Here is a 17,870-nt window from a genome sequence, read left to right as displayed (position 1 = left end):
TTCCGAAAGACAAGCGAAAGAAGTTGGACTCGACAGGCATCAAGGGAATATTCGTTGGTTATAGTCTTTCCTCAAAAGCATATAGAATCTACATAAAGGAGGGAGGATACATTGAAGTAAGCAGGGATGTCATATTTGATGAGAATCAAGCTTACAAGAAATCAAAGGATATTCCTATTCATTCTAAGGACGAAGAAGTTCTCGTATTTGAAGAAAATGAAGTTCAACATGAGAACTCTACTGCAAATGATGAAGAAGAAGGACGAAGTGAGCCTATTCAATCGGTGGTTATCCCAACCACAAGGAAGAGGCCAAATTGGTTGAAAGCTACATTAGAAGATGTTGAAGGACATGAAGTTGCGAAAGGGTCCTCCAAGGAAAGTAAGAAACCAAAAAGGTATTCTGGTTATGCTGCATATATGACAAAGTTGATTGAAGTCGAACCATCTACATTTCAAGAAGTTGAGCATGAAGAGGTTTGGAAGAAAGCTATGTAGGAAGAATATCAATCCATCATGAAGAATGGGGTTTGGGAAATCGTTCCTAGACCTAGTGACAAATCGGTTGTCACATCAAAGTGGATCTATAAGATCAAACATGTTGTTGATGGAAGTATAGACAAGTACAAAGCAAGGTTTGTCGCAAGGGGTTTCTCTCAAAAGGAAGGCATTGACTACAAACAAACATTTGCACCTACTGCTAGGTACACTACCATTAGATCATTGGTTTCATTGGTTGCTATAATGGGGTGGAATGTCCATCAAATGGATGTTAAGACCGCATTTCTAAATGGGACCATTGATGAGGAAGTGTACATCGAACAACTTGAAGGATTTGAAGTGGATAGCTAGGAATCTCATGTTTGTAGACTTAATAAGGCCCTATATGGCTTGTAGCAAGCACCGACGGTATGGTATGCAAGAATGGATGTATATCTTCTCAAAATTGGGTTTGTGAAGAGTATTGTTGATCTGAATCTATATATCAAGGTCGTGAATAATGAGCCGGTCATTATTCTACTATATGTGGATGATCTATTCATCACTAGTGTAGAATAAGAATTCAAGAATGCAAGAAGATGTTGGCAACTAAAATTGAGATGAAAGATCTATGAGTGATGCATTACTACCTAGGTCTAAAAGTATGGCAGAGACCTCAGGAGATATATTTGGGGCAAGGAAAGTACATCATCAAGTTATTACAGAAATTTGGTATGATAGACTCCAAGACGATGGTTACTCCTATGATCACCAACCTCAAGAAGTTGAGGAGCTCCAACTCTAGTCTAGTGGATCCTACCTCATATCAATAGTTGGTGGGTTCCCTGATGTATCTGGTAAATACTAGGCCAGATATATGTTTTGCAATAAACATTCTTAGTCCATTTTAGTTGGAGCCTCGTCATGATCACTAGATAGCTACCAAACATATATTGAGGTATATTCGTGGCACTATACATCACTACCTAAAGTATGATAGTAAAGAAGTCAAGCTAATTGGCTTCACAAACTCTGATTGGGTTCGCAGTGAGACCAATGGAAGGAGCACTACCGAAGAATGCTTTAGTCTGGAAGCTGTTACAATCTCATGGATGAGTAGGAAGCAAGACCTCATTGCATTGAGTAGTGTCGAGGCAGAATATATGGTTGCATGTGAATTAGGAAAAGAGTTGTTTGGTTCAAGAAGCTTCTGACAGATTTGTTCAAGAAGTCTTTGGGTCAATGTTGCGGGGGAGCGCCCCCCCCCCCCCCCCTCGATCCCGCTCCCAATCCGCGCTCCGGTCGGGACCGACTCGGGAGCGGGTCGGGAGCGCGCTCCCTAAAAAAAAATTCGCTCCCTACCTTTTTGGGAGCATTTTTCCTTTTTTGCAATTTGTTTTTGCAGTAATGTTCGAAATGCAATTTTTTTTTAAAGAGACAAATAATTTTTGAGTGGGGCAGCTTAATGATCAAGTCTAGGCCCCTAGTATTGATATGTTATTCATGGTAATGTTAAATTCTTAAAGTAAAAGTGGCATTCTCCTTTATCTTCATTTTCATACTTTTACTTAAATTTTTAACATTACCATGAAATGACTCAGGGTGTTTGAGAGTGGTTCCGGCCTCATTTGATTTCATATGGAGAAAGTAGAATTTTAGATTTCATTCAAAATCCAACAGACTTATCAGTTTTTCAGGATTTCAGGATTGGGGGATTGCAATGTTTCCATTGAATTTTGTCATGTATTAGGGTATGGAACTCGTATTTAATCAAGAGCACCAATCCCTCTATGTACCTTGATGTTAATGACATTCGTTGTCGAACTCCTCTATCATGACCCTCCTAAAAATGTACGCATCACTCAAACAAAATCTTGACTTGACATGCTATGCTTTTTCTAGCTTATGTTAATGCTTAGAGGGTGATATTAATGACAAAGATCCCTATACAGATACAGAGGTAATGACAAAGATACCTCTGGATATTAATGCTTAGAGGGTGATATTAATGACAAAGATCCTGATTTCCCAACAAGACTAAAAAATTAGACATCTCTCGTGGTGTCAAGAGGCCCAAGCATAAGAAATAGATAATAGATTTACTTCTCTTTTCTAGTTTCTAGTAGCTTTTATAACTATTGACTCTTTCATATTTATTATGATATTTTTTTAAACGATATATGACAATTTAAGTTTGAAGTTGGCAATTATAACTCATTAGTAATGAATTATCAATATGATGCTTCATGAAAGTTGAAAGTTGTTTCATTTCATTTCATTTTATAACATTTCATTTCAAGTTAGATATTATTTGTTGTAATGGCTTAGTTTACAAGTACAACTTTGGTGATCAATGATGATAAATGTTATATATTGAATTTTGAAAGCTTGAAACTTTAAGATTGATGAATCATGAGACTCAATATGTTGTATATTACTATGTTACTAACTTGTGGACATGGTTGATGAAGATTATAACTTCTAGATGATTGTTGTTATATGGTTCAATCTATGTTTTTTTATGTTTTTTATATCTAATTCATTATTCTACATTTTTTTGTTGACATATATGTATCAAAATATATATATATATATATAAAACGCTCCGGGATTCGCTCCCAAATCGGGAGCTTTTGAAAATGCCGCTCTCGCTCCCGTTTTTGCTCCCGCTCCCCGCTCCCAAGTAACATTGCTTTGGGTCCTACTGTGATTAATTGTGACACTCAAATTTGTATCAAGATTTATGGAGATCTCGTGTTTCATTCGAGGACGAAACATATCAATAATAAGTTCCACTTTATTAGGAACTTGGTGCAAGATGGGATCGTGAAGCTAGTATATGTTCCAACAGATGAACAAGTAGCAGACATACTGACAAAGGCTCTTCCTAATAAGAAGTTAGAATATCTAAGGCACCTGTTGGGTTTGGTAGATATTGGTGATTGTATTGATGATAAAGAAATGGAAGAGATTTGTTGAGGCTTTGCAAATGAAGCATTGCCTGGGGAGACATCAGGTCGGCACTCTGTGTTGATGTCTGGAATCCCGGAATTGAAAAGGTGGTGTTGTTTTTCGAGCTCTGTTTTGGATACACGCCTGTATGTTTGGGTTGGCGGTTAGTAAGTAAGCCTGATGGTACCTAGAGGGGTTGAAAGCTTGAGTCCACCTTAGTCCCACTTGGATAGATTGTCGTGGTCAGGAATCTAGTTAATGGCATTGCAGTGCCTACATTGTTGAGTGACTAGTTGGATAGGTTACCCTGGTCAGGAATCTAGTCCATGGCATTGTGATGCTTAAAGGTTCTTCATGTTTTCATATAGTTTGAGATCTTCCATTGTATATGTACATTATGAATACCTCCCTAGTTAAGAGGGAGTGTTAGAAAATGTAACTATGTTCGATCTTCAATAATGTACTTGAGTCATTATGTAATGTACTTGTCAAAAGAATAAAGAAAAGAATTTTTATTATTGTAATAATGACTTATTAAAGCATGGGTTTCATGATTGGGTCATCATTATATTAGTCAAATTACTCATTGTGGACTCCTAGGATTAATATTGAGTTTATAGAGTCATTGTATATTCGAGGAGACCATTCTTAGGCTTTCGAATCATGTAAAAAGGTTTTGTATCAAGTCAAATATGAATGATGTGTCCTCCACATCATGTCGGCCTAAGGAAGATCAAGTCAGCCTAAGGACCCCCATTCGACCCACTAGGATCCTATATATTGAAGGAGGTCGAAGTCATTTGAAGCACTCACTCTCAAGGAAGTTTGATATCTCAAGAAGCGTTGGAGAAGTGCGAAGTCTGTTGTTGGGAAGACGAAAGAAGTGAGAGTTTGGGGGAATCTCTAGAGAAGAAGAAAATCAAGTTTGTGTTGCCTCTCTCTCTCTGTTTCATGGTCTGGGTTGGGAGATCGAAGTCTCCTAAGATTTCGTTGTTGCCATAAGCTGCATGTTGCCGTAAGTTGTTGCCTAGTCGAAGTTGCTAGAAGGGGTCGAAGATTTTGGAGGCTGACATGATGTGGAGGGAAAGTCTAGTATTGGTCTAGGGTAAAGAGTCTCAAAGAATACTATTGAAAGGAAGAATTATCTTGACTGGGTTTTCCCCTCGAGGGGGGTTTTGCCCTAGCATGTGCCTATATCTTGTGTCTCTCGTTTTGTAATCTTCGTATATGTATAATTGCTTGAAGAAAGATAAGATAATAAAAAATAAAAGAAGCCAACACACTCGCAAGTAATTATCAAGAAAGAGGAATCAAACCCTAATATAATATCTTTGATTTTCCAATAGAATCACCCTAACAACAATCCTTATGATTCAAAAACTTGAAGAGAAAAAAAAGTTAGTAATACAAGACAAATTTCAAAATTATAATATCTTTTAATGAGGAAGTTTAGCTACAAAATCTTATGGTCTTAGACATACCTTGAGTTGTTCTTTTTACAAACCTTGTAGGGATTCCTTGAAGTGCTCCCTTTGAATTTAGCCATGATCTTTATACCTACAATACTTATTGACAAATACTACCAAGCAAAATATGCGATACCAAAAACATGATGTTAATTTGTCAATCTAGGGTTTCTATATGACTAAGGTTTTCATATGCCACCTAGAGTTTATAGTCTTAGATATCAATGCCAATATTAACAACTTTCGATAATGAAGACAAACCTTAGGACCATATAAGCAACTAACCCTAAAATATCTTATGTTAGATCCTTAATAAATGAATATATATTATACATACCTCATAATTATGTACCTTTGCTATAAGGGCCTGTTCTTCTAGTTGCCATGAATTCCTTATTATTTTCTTCAAGGTGTATGTCAACTTCAAGGTATTTTTCACTGTATCTAATAGTCTCTTTCTTGAATATATATATATATATATATATATATATATATAGATAGATATAGATATATATGTTGTTGCTCTGCTACAAGACTTTAAGATGGGTCTCAAGCACTGTCAGATTTCGGTTTCCTTTATACACAGAGTCAAAATAGGAGTCTCAGCTCCCTTTTTCTTGGTATTTGTAGCCTTCAGTTTGGATCTGCTTTAAGATTATATAACCCTTTAAACAAGAAACATGCTCAGGACTTCTTTTTATATAGCTTGCACTTTGAATGCACAAAAGTAAGATATGGATTTCGTTTTTCATAGAGAATTTGCTTCATAACTTTGGCACTTTTGACAATGGTCTACAAATAGAACTTATGCTCAAAATAGTCCTCCAATGAATTTGATCTCAATCTCCTTAGTGCACAAGTGTATAGCGAGTATCTTAGAGCTCACAATTTTAATATTTTTGACATTGTCTTTCTAGGGCAGAGATTGGAGTTTTGCACAAAAATTTGGGAATTTGGATGGAGGTTGCAGGCCTTGTGAGGTCTCTTTTGACCTCTGCTCCTTTGTGAAAAAGTGTGGCCTCCCTCAGGCTAGTAGACAAACCTTTCATCCTTTCAAAAATAGGTTTAATAATACCTTCGCTCTCTTAAAATAGATTTGTGGCTTTGTAACAAAGATTAGGGTTGGATAAGGGTGCTCAATGTTGACTGAAATGTAACTAGGTTCAGTCTTCATAAATGTACTTTTGATACTTGTACTTATTCAAGAAAAGAGATATTATTTTTATAATATATGTTAATGAGTTTCTTGCTCATTGAAATAGGTCTAACACTAGTTAAAGTGCTATAGGTGAGTCAAATAGTCAAAAGAAAAGGTTGAAGACCTTAAAGGCATGTTACACCTTGCATGTGTATTTATTATGGTCAAGAGAATACAGCAAAGTCACAAGCCTCCTCCAAGCAACAACATCCTAAAAGGAAGAAATCCGAAGCATAAAAGTTAAGTCGACCTCAAGTCATCTAGTCGGCCTAAAAGAAGGAGCAGACACCTATATATAAGGGACATTACACCTCTCCAAGATAACGAAACTCATCTCTAAAATCAACAAGTACGGGAAGCCGAGAAAGGAGATAAAGAAGACGAGCTTAAGGAGCCTCTAGTGCAGCGAAGAAGGAGAAGACAAGACTAAAGGTTAGAGGGTTGTTCTAAGGGTCAAACACAGCCACATGTGCGAAGGAAGGACGCCTCTCTGGGGTCTTAACAATAGCAGTACATCAATCTAATACTTATCACTGTTTCGGCTAGAAATTAAGGTCTATAAGGCCTCCCTCCAAGAGCAAAGAAGGAACCATCACAAAAGAGGGAAGAAGGACTAAGGCCGAGGAGAAAAGGATTGCTTCTAGGGCTAGAAACAGTGACACGTGCGGAAAAGAAGAGGGCAAGTCTGCAGCTGGTAAACAGTTCATGACATATCGTTGTTTGGGTGAGAAATCAAGTCTACGAGGACTCCCAAGCCTAATGAAGGAGCCTATCTCTCTAGTGAAGGTGGAAGGACCCTAATTCACTATGGGTACCTTCCACACATAAGAAAACTAGGGCAGCAGTACAGTCATACACCCATACATCAAGAAGGATCTCACTTAAGAAGTCTACTTGAGCAAGGGATAGAAGAGGAACACCTCATCTAGAAGGCTCACTCAAGGAAGGTATATCTCTAGACAAGAATCAAAGGAGGAGAACGAAGTGTCAAGGAATGAAGTGACGGAAGGAGGAAGCCTATGCGCCAGGGAACAAAGTGCAGTAAGGAGGAGAGGACTTGACTTGTGCTTGGAGGATATTCTAGTCAAGGGTCTAGGGTTTGGCATTGATCAATAGAAGCTTCAATAAGAGAAATTCACTCAAGGGTTTTCCTCTCAAGAGAAGAGAGGTTTTGGCCCTGGCAGAGAGCCAACATCTTGTGTTCTTGTTTTTATGTTTTGGTAGCAGTTTGATGAAGTACACACACATGCACTAATAAGAAGAAGAATAAGCTAGCAAGGAAAAGTAAAAATACTTCACAAATTGTTAGCAAGTAACGAAGAATCACACTACACTACTTTGCCCTAGAGTCTTCAACATGGTATCAGAGCTAAGGTGACACATCAAGGAAAGGGTAACTCAAGAACACTCATCAAGGAGAAGCATTTACAAAGTTGAAGCATCAAGCCTAAAAGTCTCAATCACTTCAAGGAAAAGAAGGGTCTACAATCCATCATTCATCAAGGAGGTCTACAAAGCTAGAAGAAGAGCCTTACATAAAGGCACCTACAAAGAAGAGCAGATTGAAGCAAGACCTACATCAAGCTACAAGTCTTGAAGCAAATCTCATCATCAAGCAAGTCCACTTGGAGAAGGCAACTTGAAGAACATCAAGATCCAAAGAAGGCAAGCCATTAAGTCTCCAAAGAGAAAGCAAATCCACTACATCACAAAATCTATCAAGTAAGTACATGTCCCCTTCTAAATATACATTAATGTCTTTTTGCAAGGAAATCAATAAATTGGTAGGTACCAATAACTTTCTTGCATGGAAGAAGAGGATTGATCTACTTCTCAAGGAGAATGAACTCCTAGAACATGTCAAAGGGAATATCGCTATCCTTGCTAAGGAACAAACTCAAGCCTTAGCCAAGTACAATAAGGATGAGACAAGAGCTCAAAGGATTCTAATAGAATCAATCAAAGACTCTCTCATTCCCTAAGTCTCCAAATTCGAGACATCAAAAGAAATTTATGATAAGCTAGTAGAGTTATTCTCGGTATCCACAACTGGAGAAGTAATATCTTTGAGGAATGAATTATATAAGATGAAGATAACAAAGGAAGGAATAGCTCCCTACTTCATGAAAATCTCTAAAATGAGAGATCAACTTCAAGAGCTTGGGGAAGTCATGTCTGTCAGAGAGATGATAAGTGTAGTACTCAATGCTCTACCTGCAGATTTGGGCAACTTTACATCAAGTATATATGCCAAGAAGGAAGCAACCACTCTCAGTGAAATGTGGTCTCTCTATAGGACAAAGGAAACCAGACTCAAAGCAAAAGAAGATGTGGGATCAAAGGAGGAAGCATTTGCTACCATGGCCAAGAGAAAGGAGAAATTTGGCAAATTTGGTCCACGAAGAACAAAACAACAAAGACGTGTCTGAAATCCAATGTTTCGGATGCCAAGAATATGGACACTACAAAAGGAATTGTCTTAAGCTTAAGAAGGACAACAACAACAAAAGAAAGAGGGAAGAAGCTCACATAACTTAAGAGGTGAAAGAAGAAGGAAAGAAGCAAAAGAAGGAAGATCCTCTGGATCTCTACTATGACTAGGTCAAACTCTTTACTTCAAGTCTTCCTTCAAAGTTTTGAGTAGTATAGGTGCATGTAGGAATATTGCAGAAAAACATCCTCTAAAATCTAGAGGCATGATGTACATAGAGTTCTAGATACTCATGAAGATGTAGCATTTATAATGAGAATAAAAATGCATGGATAGAAATATCTTCTAGAATATAGGAGCATGTCAAATATAACTCAACATATTCAGGTAGAAGAAGCACACCTAGTATAGGACCTCATCCACAATGAAAGAAAAAAAATTGATCATGATTAAGAATATTAGAAGACCTCCATCATCAAAAGAAAGGAAACATTTGCAAGGCAAGGGTCTTTAAGATCCTATGATGGAATCTTCAAAAGAAGGTTCATCAACCAAAGCAGATGTCTCATTGGGAATCTCATTCATGGGATTCAAGAAAAGGATGATACGCGGGCAAGCTAAGATGAAGCAAGAAGGGCCACAGAAAGAACAACCAAATGAAGCTAACATGATCAAGGGAGAATCAAGATGAGGTATGTATGCATCAAAGATTAGTCATGTTATCATTTGTATATTATTGAGTCATGGTAATAGTTCTATAACATGATCAAGTATGAAAGAATCTCTTTCACCAAGAACATGCTTGAAGGCATGTACTATAATGCAATGAAGGTCAACAAAAGAATATGCTCACATAAGGAGTATAAGGTTGTTGACTCCAAAGCAAGAAGAAATGTTGAGTAGTCCGGGAAGCAAGCAATGAAGAAATGCTCTCACAAGAAGCATAAGATGGTTGACCTATCTATCTAAGAAGAAGCAAATGAAGAAAGAGATCAAGCATGTGGAAGAACAACATGATCACCTAGAATCACTATATAACAAGATACTTTGAAGATATCTCCCGAAAGAAGGCAGAACCACTCTGAGTCTCTGACAAAGGAAGGACCCTTGACACCTATGAAGGCCTTGGAGATATAAAAGATGCAGATAACTGATTCTACTCTACGAAGATGTCGTGAAGAAGAAACCATCCAGCAAAAAGCAATGTTGAAGCAATATCAAGATGAAGTCATGATGGGCTACTAGGTCGAAGCATGTAAACAAGCAAGTACAACAAAGCATCCATGAGGAGTATTCTGAAGCATGGACAAGATGACAAAGGAGTAGCTAAGATGACAAGAAAACCTGATGAATGATAAGAAAGCCACTTTCCATGAAGGAAACAATGACATGACAAACCAGGAAGGAAAGTGATCGATGGATGGTTCCCTACCTAGAAGAAGTTCAAACAAAGACTTCATGACATCAAAGAAAGGAAGGAGATCAAGCAGCTAAAGGACCCACAAAGAAGAAGTTGTTGTTGAATGAAAACGTCCCTAGTTAAGAGGGAGCACTGACAGGTCCCTGATCAAGAGGGAGTTTTGGATCACCCCTAATTACAAAGGACTGACAATTGTGTTTTCCATTTCATGGGTCATGCACTAGACCAGGACTAACAACCGTAAGTCTATATGAAGGCCATGAATGGAAATGTAGACACAAGATAGACACAACATTCTTGTCTTCACTTGGGAAGAAAGAATGGGAGAATTAGGTAATCATCTGGCATCCGATACTCTTTGAGGATGTGTATGGCATCCAAGACAAGAGTAGGCAAGAGGACCGATATTCATTGAGGGCTGGGAACCCTAGATAAGAGTAGTCCTAGAAGGTGATACTCAGAGAACACCCGGGTGGGTATGTACCTTGAGAGACAATGATGGAGGTGTCTATAAATCATTGGTCTTGCCAGCATTCTAGCTCATGATCTCATGAAGAGATGGGGTTGTTAGTCAAGGCCTCGCACTATGACAATGCTGATGGATATGATGCTATAACAGAGGGATTGCAAATCCGATTTCTCTTATGTGAATTCTTCAAAGATTGATAATAGCCAGACACCTTGTAATATTGTATGAATACCTCCCTAGTTAAGAGGGAGTGTTGAAGGAAATATAACTAGGTTTGGTCTTCATAAATGCACTTTTCATACTTGTACTTATTCAAGAAAAGAAATATTACTTTTATAATATATTTCAATGAGTTTCTTGCTCATTGAAATAAGTCTAGCACTAATTAAAGTGCTATAGGTGAGTCAAATAGTCAAAAGAAAAGGTTGAAGACCTTAAGGGCATGTTACACCTTGTATGTGTATGTATTATGGTCAAGAGAATACCTCCAAGCAAAGTCACAAGCCTCCTCCAAGCAAAGTCACAAGCCTCCTCCAAGCAACGACATCCTAAAAGGAAGAAATCTAAAGCGTAAAAGTCAAGTCAGCCTCAAGTCATCTAGGCCTCAAGTCGGCCTAAAAGAAGGAGCAAACACCTATATATAAGGGTCATTACACCTCTCCAAGATAACGCAACTCATCTCTGAAATCAACGAGTAAGGGAAGCCGAGAAAGGAGATAAAGAAGACGATTTTAAGGAGCCTCTAGTGTAGCGAAGAAGGAGAAGACAAGACCGAAGGTTAGAGGGCTATTCTAAGGGTCAAACATAGCCACACATGCGAAGGAAGCAGGCCTCTCTACGGTCATAACAGCAGTAGTACATCAGTCCAATACTTATCATTGTTTGGGCTAGAAATTAAGGTCTATAAGGCCTCCCTCTAAGAGCGAAGGAGAGACCCTCACAAACAAAGGAAGAAGGAATAAGGCCGAGGAGAAGAGGATTGTTTCTAGGGCTAGAAATAGTGACACGTGCGGAAAATAAGAGGACAAGTCTACAGTTGGTAAGCAATTCATGACATATCATTGTTTGGGTGAGAAATCAAGTCTATAAGGTCTCCCAAACCTAGTGAAGGAGCCTATCTCTCTAGCGAAGGTGGAAGGACCCTAATTCACTAAGGGTACCTTCCACACATAAGAAAACTAGGGCAGCAGAACAGCAGTACAGTCATACACCCATACATCAAGAAGGATCTCACTTAAGAAGTCTACTTGAGCAAGGGATAGAAGTTGAACACCTCATCTAGAAGGCTCACTCAAGGAAGGTCTATCTTTAGACAAGAATCAAAGGAGGAGAACGAAGTGTCGCAGAATGAAGTGTTGAAAGGAGGAAGCCTATGTGTCAGGGAACAAAGTGCAGAAAGGAGGAGAGGACTTGACTTGTGCTTGGAGGATATTCTAGTCAAGGGTCTAGGGTTTGGCATTGATCAATAGAAGCTTCAATAAGAGAAATTCACTCAAGGGTTTTCCTCTCAAAAGAAGATAGGTTTGGGCCCTGGCAAAGAACCAACATCTTGTGTTCTTGTTTTTATGTTTTGGTAGCAGTTTGATTAAGTACACACACATGCACTAATAAGAAGAATCACACTACACTACTTTGCCCTAGATTCTTCAACATGGTATCAGAGCTAAGGTGACACATCAAGGAAAGGGCAACTCAAGAAGTAGGGCAAATTCTTTTTATATAGCTTGCACTTTGAATGCATAGAAGTAGGGTATGGATTTCGTTTTTCATAGAGACTTTGCTTCAGAACTTTGGCACTTTTGACAATGGTCTACAAATAGAACTTATGCTCAAAATAGTTCTCCAACGAATTTGATCTCAGATCTCCTTAGTGCACAGGTGTAGAGCGAGTATCTTAGAGCTCAGAGTTTTGATATCTTGGAGACTGTCTTTCTAGGGCAAAGATTGGAGTTTTGCACATAAATTCAAGAATTTGGATGGAGGTTGCAGACCTTGCAAGGTCTCTTTTGACCTCTGCTCCTATGCAAAGAAGTGTGGCCTCCCTCAGGCCGGCAGACAAGCATTTCGTCTTTTCAAAAATAGGTTTCATAATACCTTCGCTCTCTTAGAATATATTTGCGGCTTTGTAACAGAGATTAGGGTTGGATAAGGGTGCTCAAGAGCTTCAATCCTTTTGTCAATGAATGAAGGCTACAGAGGGCTATTAGATTAGTCCTTAGATCATCTTGAACAGGGCTTGTATGCCCTCCAAATGCTCTCACTAGCCTTGGCTTTATCTTTGTAATTAGGGCTTGATAAGTTGCCCAGAAATTCGTTCTTCTCGTATTCACTGATTCGATCTAGGGTAATTGTACTCTTTGAGATGGTATGGAGCCAAATTGATCTTCTTTTCTATCGTATTTTCAAATTCCTAGCTTTGATACCATATTGAGAAATCCAAGGCATTATATAGATTAGAATCTTTACGTAGATTCCTCTTAGACTTTGACATTTTCTTGTGATTGTTCTTTTCTTATTAGATTTCTTTCAATTTATTATGTTCCATTCATTAAGAAAAATGCCAAGCAATAAGGATCACAATAAGAAACACAAGATATAGGCACTCAACTAGGGAAAAACCCCTACCTAGGGGAAAGACCAATCCAACTCTTCCACCAGTATGTTCAAATCAATATGAGACAATCCAACACCCTATAGACCTAGACAAATACCTCCACCAATCACCAAGTCAGTCCTTCTTTCCAATAGATGATCCCTGCCAAAGTCTCCAAGTGTTAGCTTCTCAGTTGCAACTACAATCCAGAATTTTGGCCCCCTAGCTACAGATTTTCAGCCCCCAACTTCATATTTTCGAACCTGCAATAGATTCAAAATTTCGGCCCCAGCAACAACCCAGAAACTTTGCATGTGTGAGAGAGAGATTGCCCAAGAACTCGATTTAGGTCTTCCCAGTTTCTTTTTTCCTTCTCCTGCAATTTTGTTCCTTCGCTCTCCTTTTCTGCTGCTTTCTCTTGTAGATCGAACTTATTGAGTGAGTGCTTCAAATAGGTTGAGTTGCCTCTCTATATATGATCTTTTTGTTGGGTCGAATAGCCCCAATCCAAGCCGACTTCATGAGGACAGGGCCGACTTGATGTGGAGGTGACAAATGACCTTTTTGACACAAAAATAATTATTTTTACATTATACAAAAGCCCAAGAATGGTCTAATAAAAATGACAATGACTCTAATGACTCAAGACAAAACCTAAAAGCCTTAAATGAAGGCTTTGACCTAAAAATCATTGACCCAAGCATAAAACCCATGATTTAATAAGTCAATTTCTTTAACAATCAAATTCTTTTTGACAAATACAATTATGAAAACTGACGCTAGTTACATTCTTCAATAAGGACACTACCGGGGAAGCTCTGACTAAAGTAGCATGCTTGTGATATTACATACTTACCACTTTCCATCATTCCCTCTATTCCATATCCATTCATTGGGCTTGTGGTCATTGGTTATGGGGATTGGCACCTTATCATACTCGTCTTTGGGTCTAGTCCGAAAAGATTTTCCCTTGAGGTTGATGTACCTAAAAGAAAAATAAAAGAAAAGAAGGCCACAATGAAAGAAAAAGATAAAATGTAAAAGATGGTTGGGACAAAAATTAGGGCATGGGTAAAAATCTAGCATGAGCTATACTCCCCTCATTAGCCATCACCTAGATGATAGAGCCTCCTCATTTCATCACCACACACATGTAATTTGACCTCTCTAAAAAGAACGCAAACTAGCTTCATTTTTCACTACCTAGGCATAATGTGATCTTCTAAGGATGTGACTTTTGTTTGGAAACATTATTTTGTGATTGAACGAAGTGCTATTATGGAAGATTTTGTAAGTTTTATTGGTGGTTATTGATATTATGCATATTTTCATGTTTAAAGTAAGGTTTCTCTTGTCCCATGTCCAAATGCTTATCAGTGATGAAACTTTGCTTCATAATTACACGTAAAATTCTCTTCTTCATAGTGTATAACAAACTCCTAGTCTGCAGACCTTATAATTAATTTATCCCCTCACAAAAATAATAACTAGGGTTATAGAAGTGGATACCCAGAACATCCCCCCCTTACTCCATCTTAGTCCTTCCTTGGCATTTTGCTCCATTAAGACTCCATTTGCCCTTGTAGGTTAAGGTGCTAGTTTAGAAGTGTGTTGGTCATCTCAAAATGAAATAAAATTTTCCTAATCCTTCTCTCTCCTAGATGGCTAGGGAAGCCACTAGGGTTTTAGGTGCAGATTTGTGTGTAAAGTATTGTTTTATTGCTTGAAAGTGGCTCTAAATTGTAGGTCAATCTATATAAACCCTCTAAAAGCAAAATCTAACATTGTAGGTAGTCTTGCATGCCCTAGAAGGGCTGATGTCACCCTAATTTATTGCTGTTATACACATCTAACAGCCCTAAAACCTTTTTGTTTGAGTTAGCCCTAGTGTCTATTGGAAACCCTTGTTCCTTTCTTGCCAGATATCATTTCTAAGGTTTTTCTTAGGCTGCTATATGCCATTGCATGTCCTAACAATGTATATCATAAAAACTTTAATTTATAGCAGCCTTGTCATTGGTCTAATCTTAAAGAGCTTGAACCCTAGCTTTGAATACTTTGGTCATCTTTGGCCCCACAAAGCCCTCTATCTATCCTTAGACCTTCAAAATAAGCCACCTTGAGCACTGAGATTAGAATACCTGATAGGTGGCATAGGGAAGCCTCCCTTGTGGTTGAAATCCCTCAAAACAGCAGGAGGAAGGTTGCTCAGGTGACAGTGACAACCCTTCCTCATTGCCATAAGGTCTGGCCCCTCACCCTGTGAGTCCTTTCACCAGCCGTGCTAGATTTTGCACCAACAGGCATACTAACAGAAATCCTATCCTCACACTGCCAGCAGCTTCACGAACTCAATATCAATCTCCATCGCCTCCAATCCCAGCTGCAAAACGTTTTGACTCAGAACCAGGGAAAAACTAGGGCCCAGTGAGATAGGCACAATCTATTAACTCCGTGAATTCAATTCAATACGGCCATCTTGATATTAACCAGGTAGTTTCATATAGCAGTTTTATTATTATAGATGATAAGGAGAATATCCTACAGATTATTTCGTTGTATGCCTTCTAAATGCGGTTATATTTTAGGTAGTTTTTTCAAACTGTATCCTCATAAGCACAGCTGGTGCATGGTAATGGGACATAACAGAAGTTTGAAGGGTCATTCCATAATAGGCTTCAAAATTTTTGCTCCTCCCTACATCAGGAAAAAATGGTTGTTCTTCTCCTGTGCCTTGGCACATTTTTGCTAATACAAATATATACTGTTACTGTTAAAAATAATAATAACAATAATGTAGCTGTGTTCCTCTTCCTCTTCCTCTTCCTGTCGACATACTTTAGAGTTGTTAACAGCTTCCCCCAAATGAACCTAACATAGCTGTTTAATTATATGAATAAAAACCATGGAAAAAAAATTTCAAATGCTATCTTGCTCATCAAAACAGATTTCCAATGGCTGACCTCCCACTTTCTGTAGTGAATGGTGATGTAACCGAACACTCTCTTCACTGTCTAATGTCATTACTGTATACCTGAAAAGAAACATGTAACAGTGACACAGGTTCACAAATTGATCAATGTTATGAAAGTTCTTATCATTGTGGAACACTATCTACAACCCACTGAAACGAACAAGTACTGTACTCTTCAGTATATGAAATATCATAGCCTTCTAACCTTCAAAACAATTGTCATTTTAAATGCAACAGAACATCTTAAAAAGACAAGTTGACATTTTAACTGCAACAGAACATCCTAAAAATGTATTCTATGGACTTTCTGAAAGAGTAAGCTTACCATCCATCCAAACATTTTGCAGTAATGACTGCTTCTTGGCAAAAAAGATGCTCCGGTGTCTCTTTATTTCCCTGAATATGCATAAATCAAACTAGTTGTCAATACACTCCCAAAACATCCCGTGTGTCTTTATTTGCACGAATATACATAAATCAAACTAGTTGTCAATACACTCCCAAAGCACTTTAAATAATTTACTCTTTTTCAGTTGACGTAGAATATCCCTGTCCTGCATCCACTACTTCATATTTAACTATCTTGTACGCAAACAATAAGATGTATATAATCCAAAAGTAAAAATGTGAGCAAACTTGAAATCATATTCAGCATCAGGCTCCGAAATGACTGAGCTACCAATCTTCAGAATCACCTTAATAATAATACGATCATTCACTGAGAAGGTGCCTTGACCTCCCACTTGATGGCATCCATCATCATCACTATCATCGGAGCAGTTCAGTTCTGCCTGCAAATGGATATAACATTGCCTATTGCCGCAAATCAGCACGAACAAATGTCAAAAATATTGCACTGTAATACTGTCACCTAACATCTTATCTTTTACTTAAAATGCATGGACCCAAGATATTGCTAAAAAGGGACAGACTATACCACATTGAAGCCAGGAAATTTAACATTGTACAATTGTTAAACACAAATGAATAAAACCATTTTGAACAGGATATCACTCAGCTAAACAAATGTTTAGATAGTGATCCTATGAGATACAAGTTTAGGATTCTGAAATCAAACGTGGCATATAAAAATAAACATCATATTAGGAATCTAATTGAAAGAACAAATTGCCAAATCAAACTTGAACTCTGCAACTTCCCACAGCTGAGGCAGTGTTATTTAACATTGAAAGTGGCTTGACAATGTCTTCCTTACAAAAAAGGAGATAGTTGTTAATTTTATGCTATGCCATATGGTTCTTACAAGTGTTGTACTCTATTGTGCCCCTATGCACAGCCTATAGCCAACATTATAGTCATTGTTGTTTCTATCAATGTTGCATGATGAGTACTCGTATAAGACTCATCATGCTATTGACTCATCGACTCGTATAATACTCGAGAATGCCACTTATAAGACTCGTATAAGACTCGTCAAAATACACAATAGAATCAAATGTGTTCTAGCCACGAAAATTGGTGGAGCTGTTAAAGTACATGAGATCTCCAATACCCAGAAATGGTTTGGGTGGATTCTAAACAGTTTGGGAGATATTAAAATAATTAATATTTTTAATGGAGTCCCTAAGTCTAAATTTAGGGAAAATAAAATATTAATGTGAATTAATATAAAACTGTGTTAGAAGGGTCCAAAAGTCATGGATCAAGCCAGAGTTAATCTTAGCCATTGATTAGGGACTTAATCTCGACCGTTGAATTGTCAACAAGAAAAGTATAAGAGGAGGCTTGAGGGTCACCTGGAGAACACGCCAAGTTAATCAAGAATTCGTTTTTCTGGGGCAGGGCTTGCTGAGGAAATCAAAGGAGTGATCAGAGTTGCAGGTGAGGGGCAGTGAATACAGAAGTAGAGAGGCAGAGAGGGTCACGG

The 17,870-nt window shown here is 38.1% G+C and overlaps 1 protein-coding gene across 6 annotated transcripts in view; it reads right to left on the bottom strand.

Moving 5' to 3' along the window:
- LOC149233908 (uncharacterized) overlaps window positions 1-17,870 on the bottom strand; it is a 334,987-nt gene that overhangs the window by 244,313 nt on the left and 72,804 nt on the right. For 5 of the 6 annotated variants that reach the window (XM_089371675.1, XM_089371677.1, XM_089371678.1 and 2 more), the window contains exons 3-5: window positions 16,678-16,773; window positions 16,308-16,378; window positions 15,972-16,042 (exon numbers count right to left, since the gene is read on the bottom strand). In XM_089371675.1, coding sequence (XP_089227801.1) covers window positions 15,972-16,042; window positions 16,308-16,378; window positions 16,678-16,773 — 238 coding nt within the window. Of the gene's footprint in view, window positions 1-15,971; window positions 16,043-16,307; window positions 16,379-16,677; window positions 16,796-17,870 lie in introns of all 6 variants that reach the window. The other variant, XM_089371680.1, reaches the window with a different exon arrangement.

Source organism: Pinus tabuliformis, chromosome 8 (genome assembly GCF_031772625.1).
Source record: "Pinus tabuliformis cultivar Carrire ecotype Pingquan chromosome 8, CPIR1, whole genome shotgun sequence".
NCBI lineage: Eukaryota > Viridiplantae > Streptophyta > Pinopsida > Pinales > Pinaceae > Pinus > Pinus tabuliformis.
This window is presented reverse-complemented; position numbering and strand designations above follow the sequence as displayed.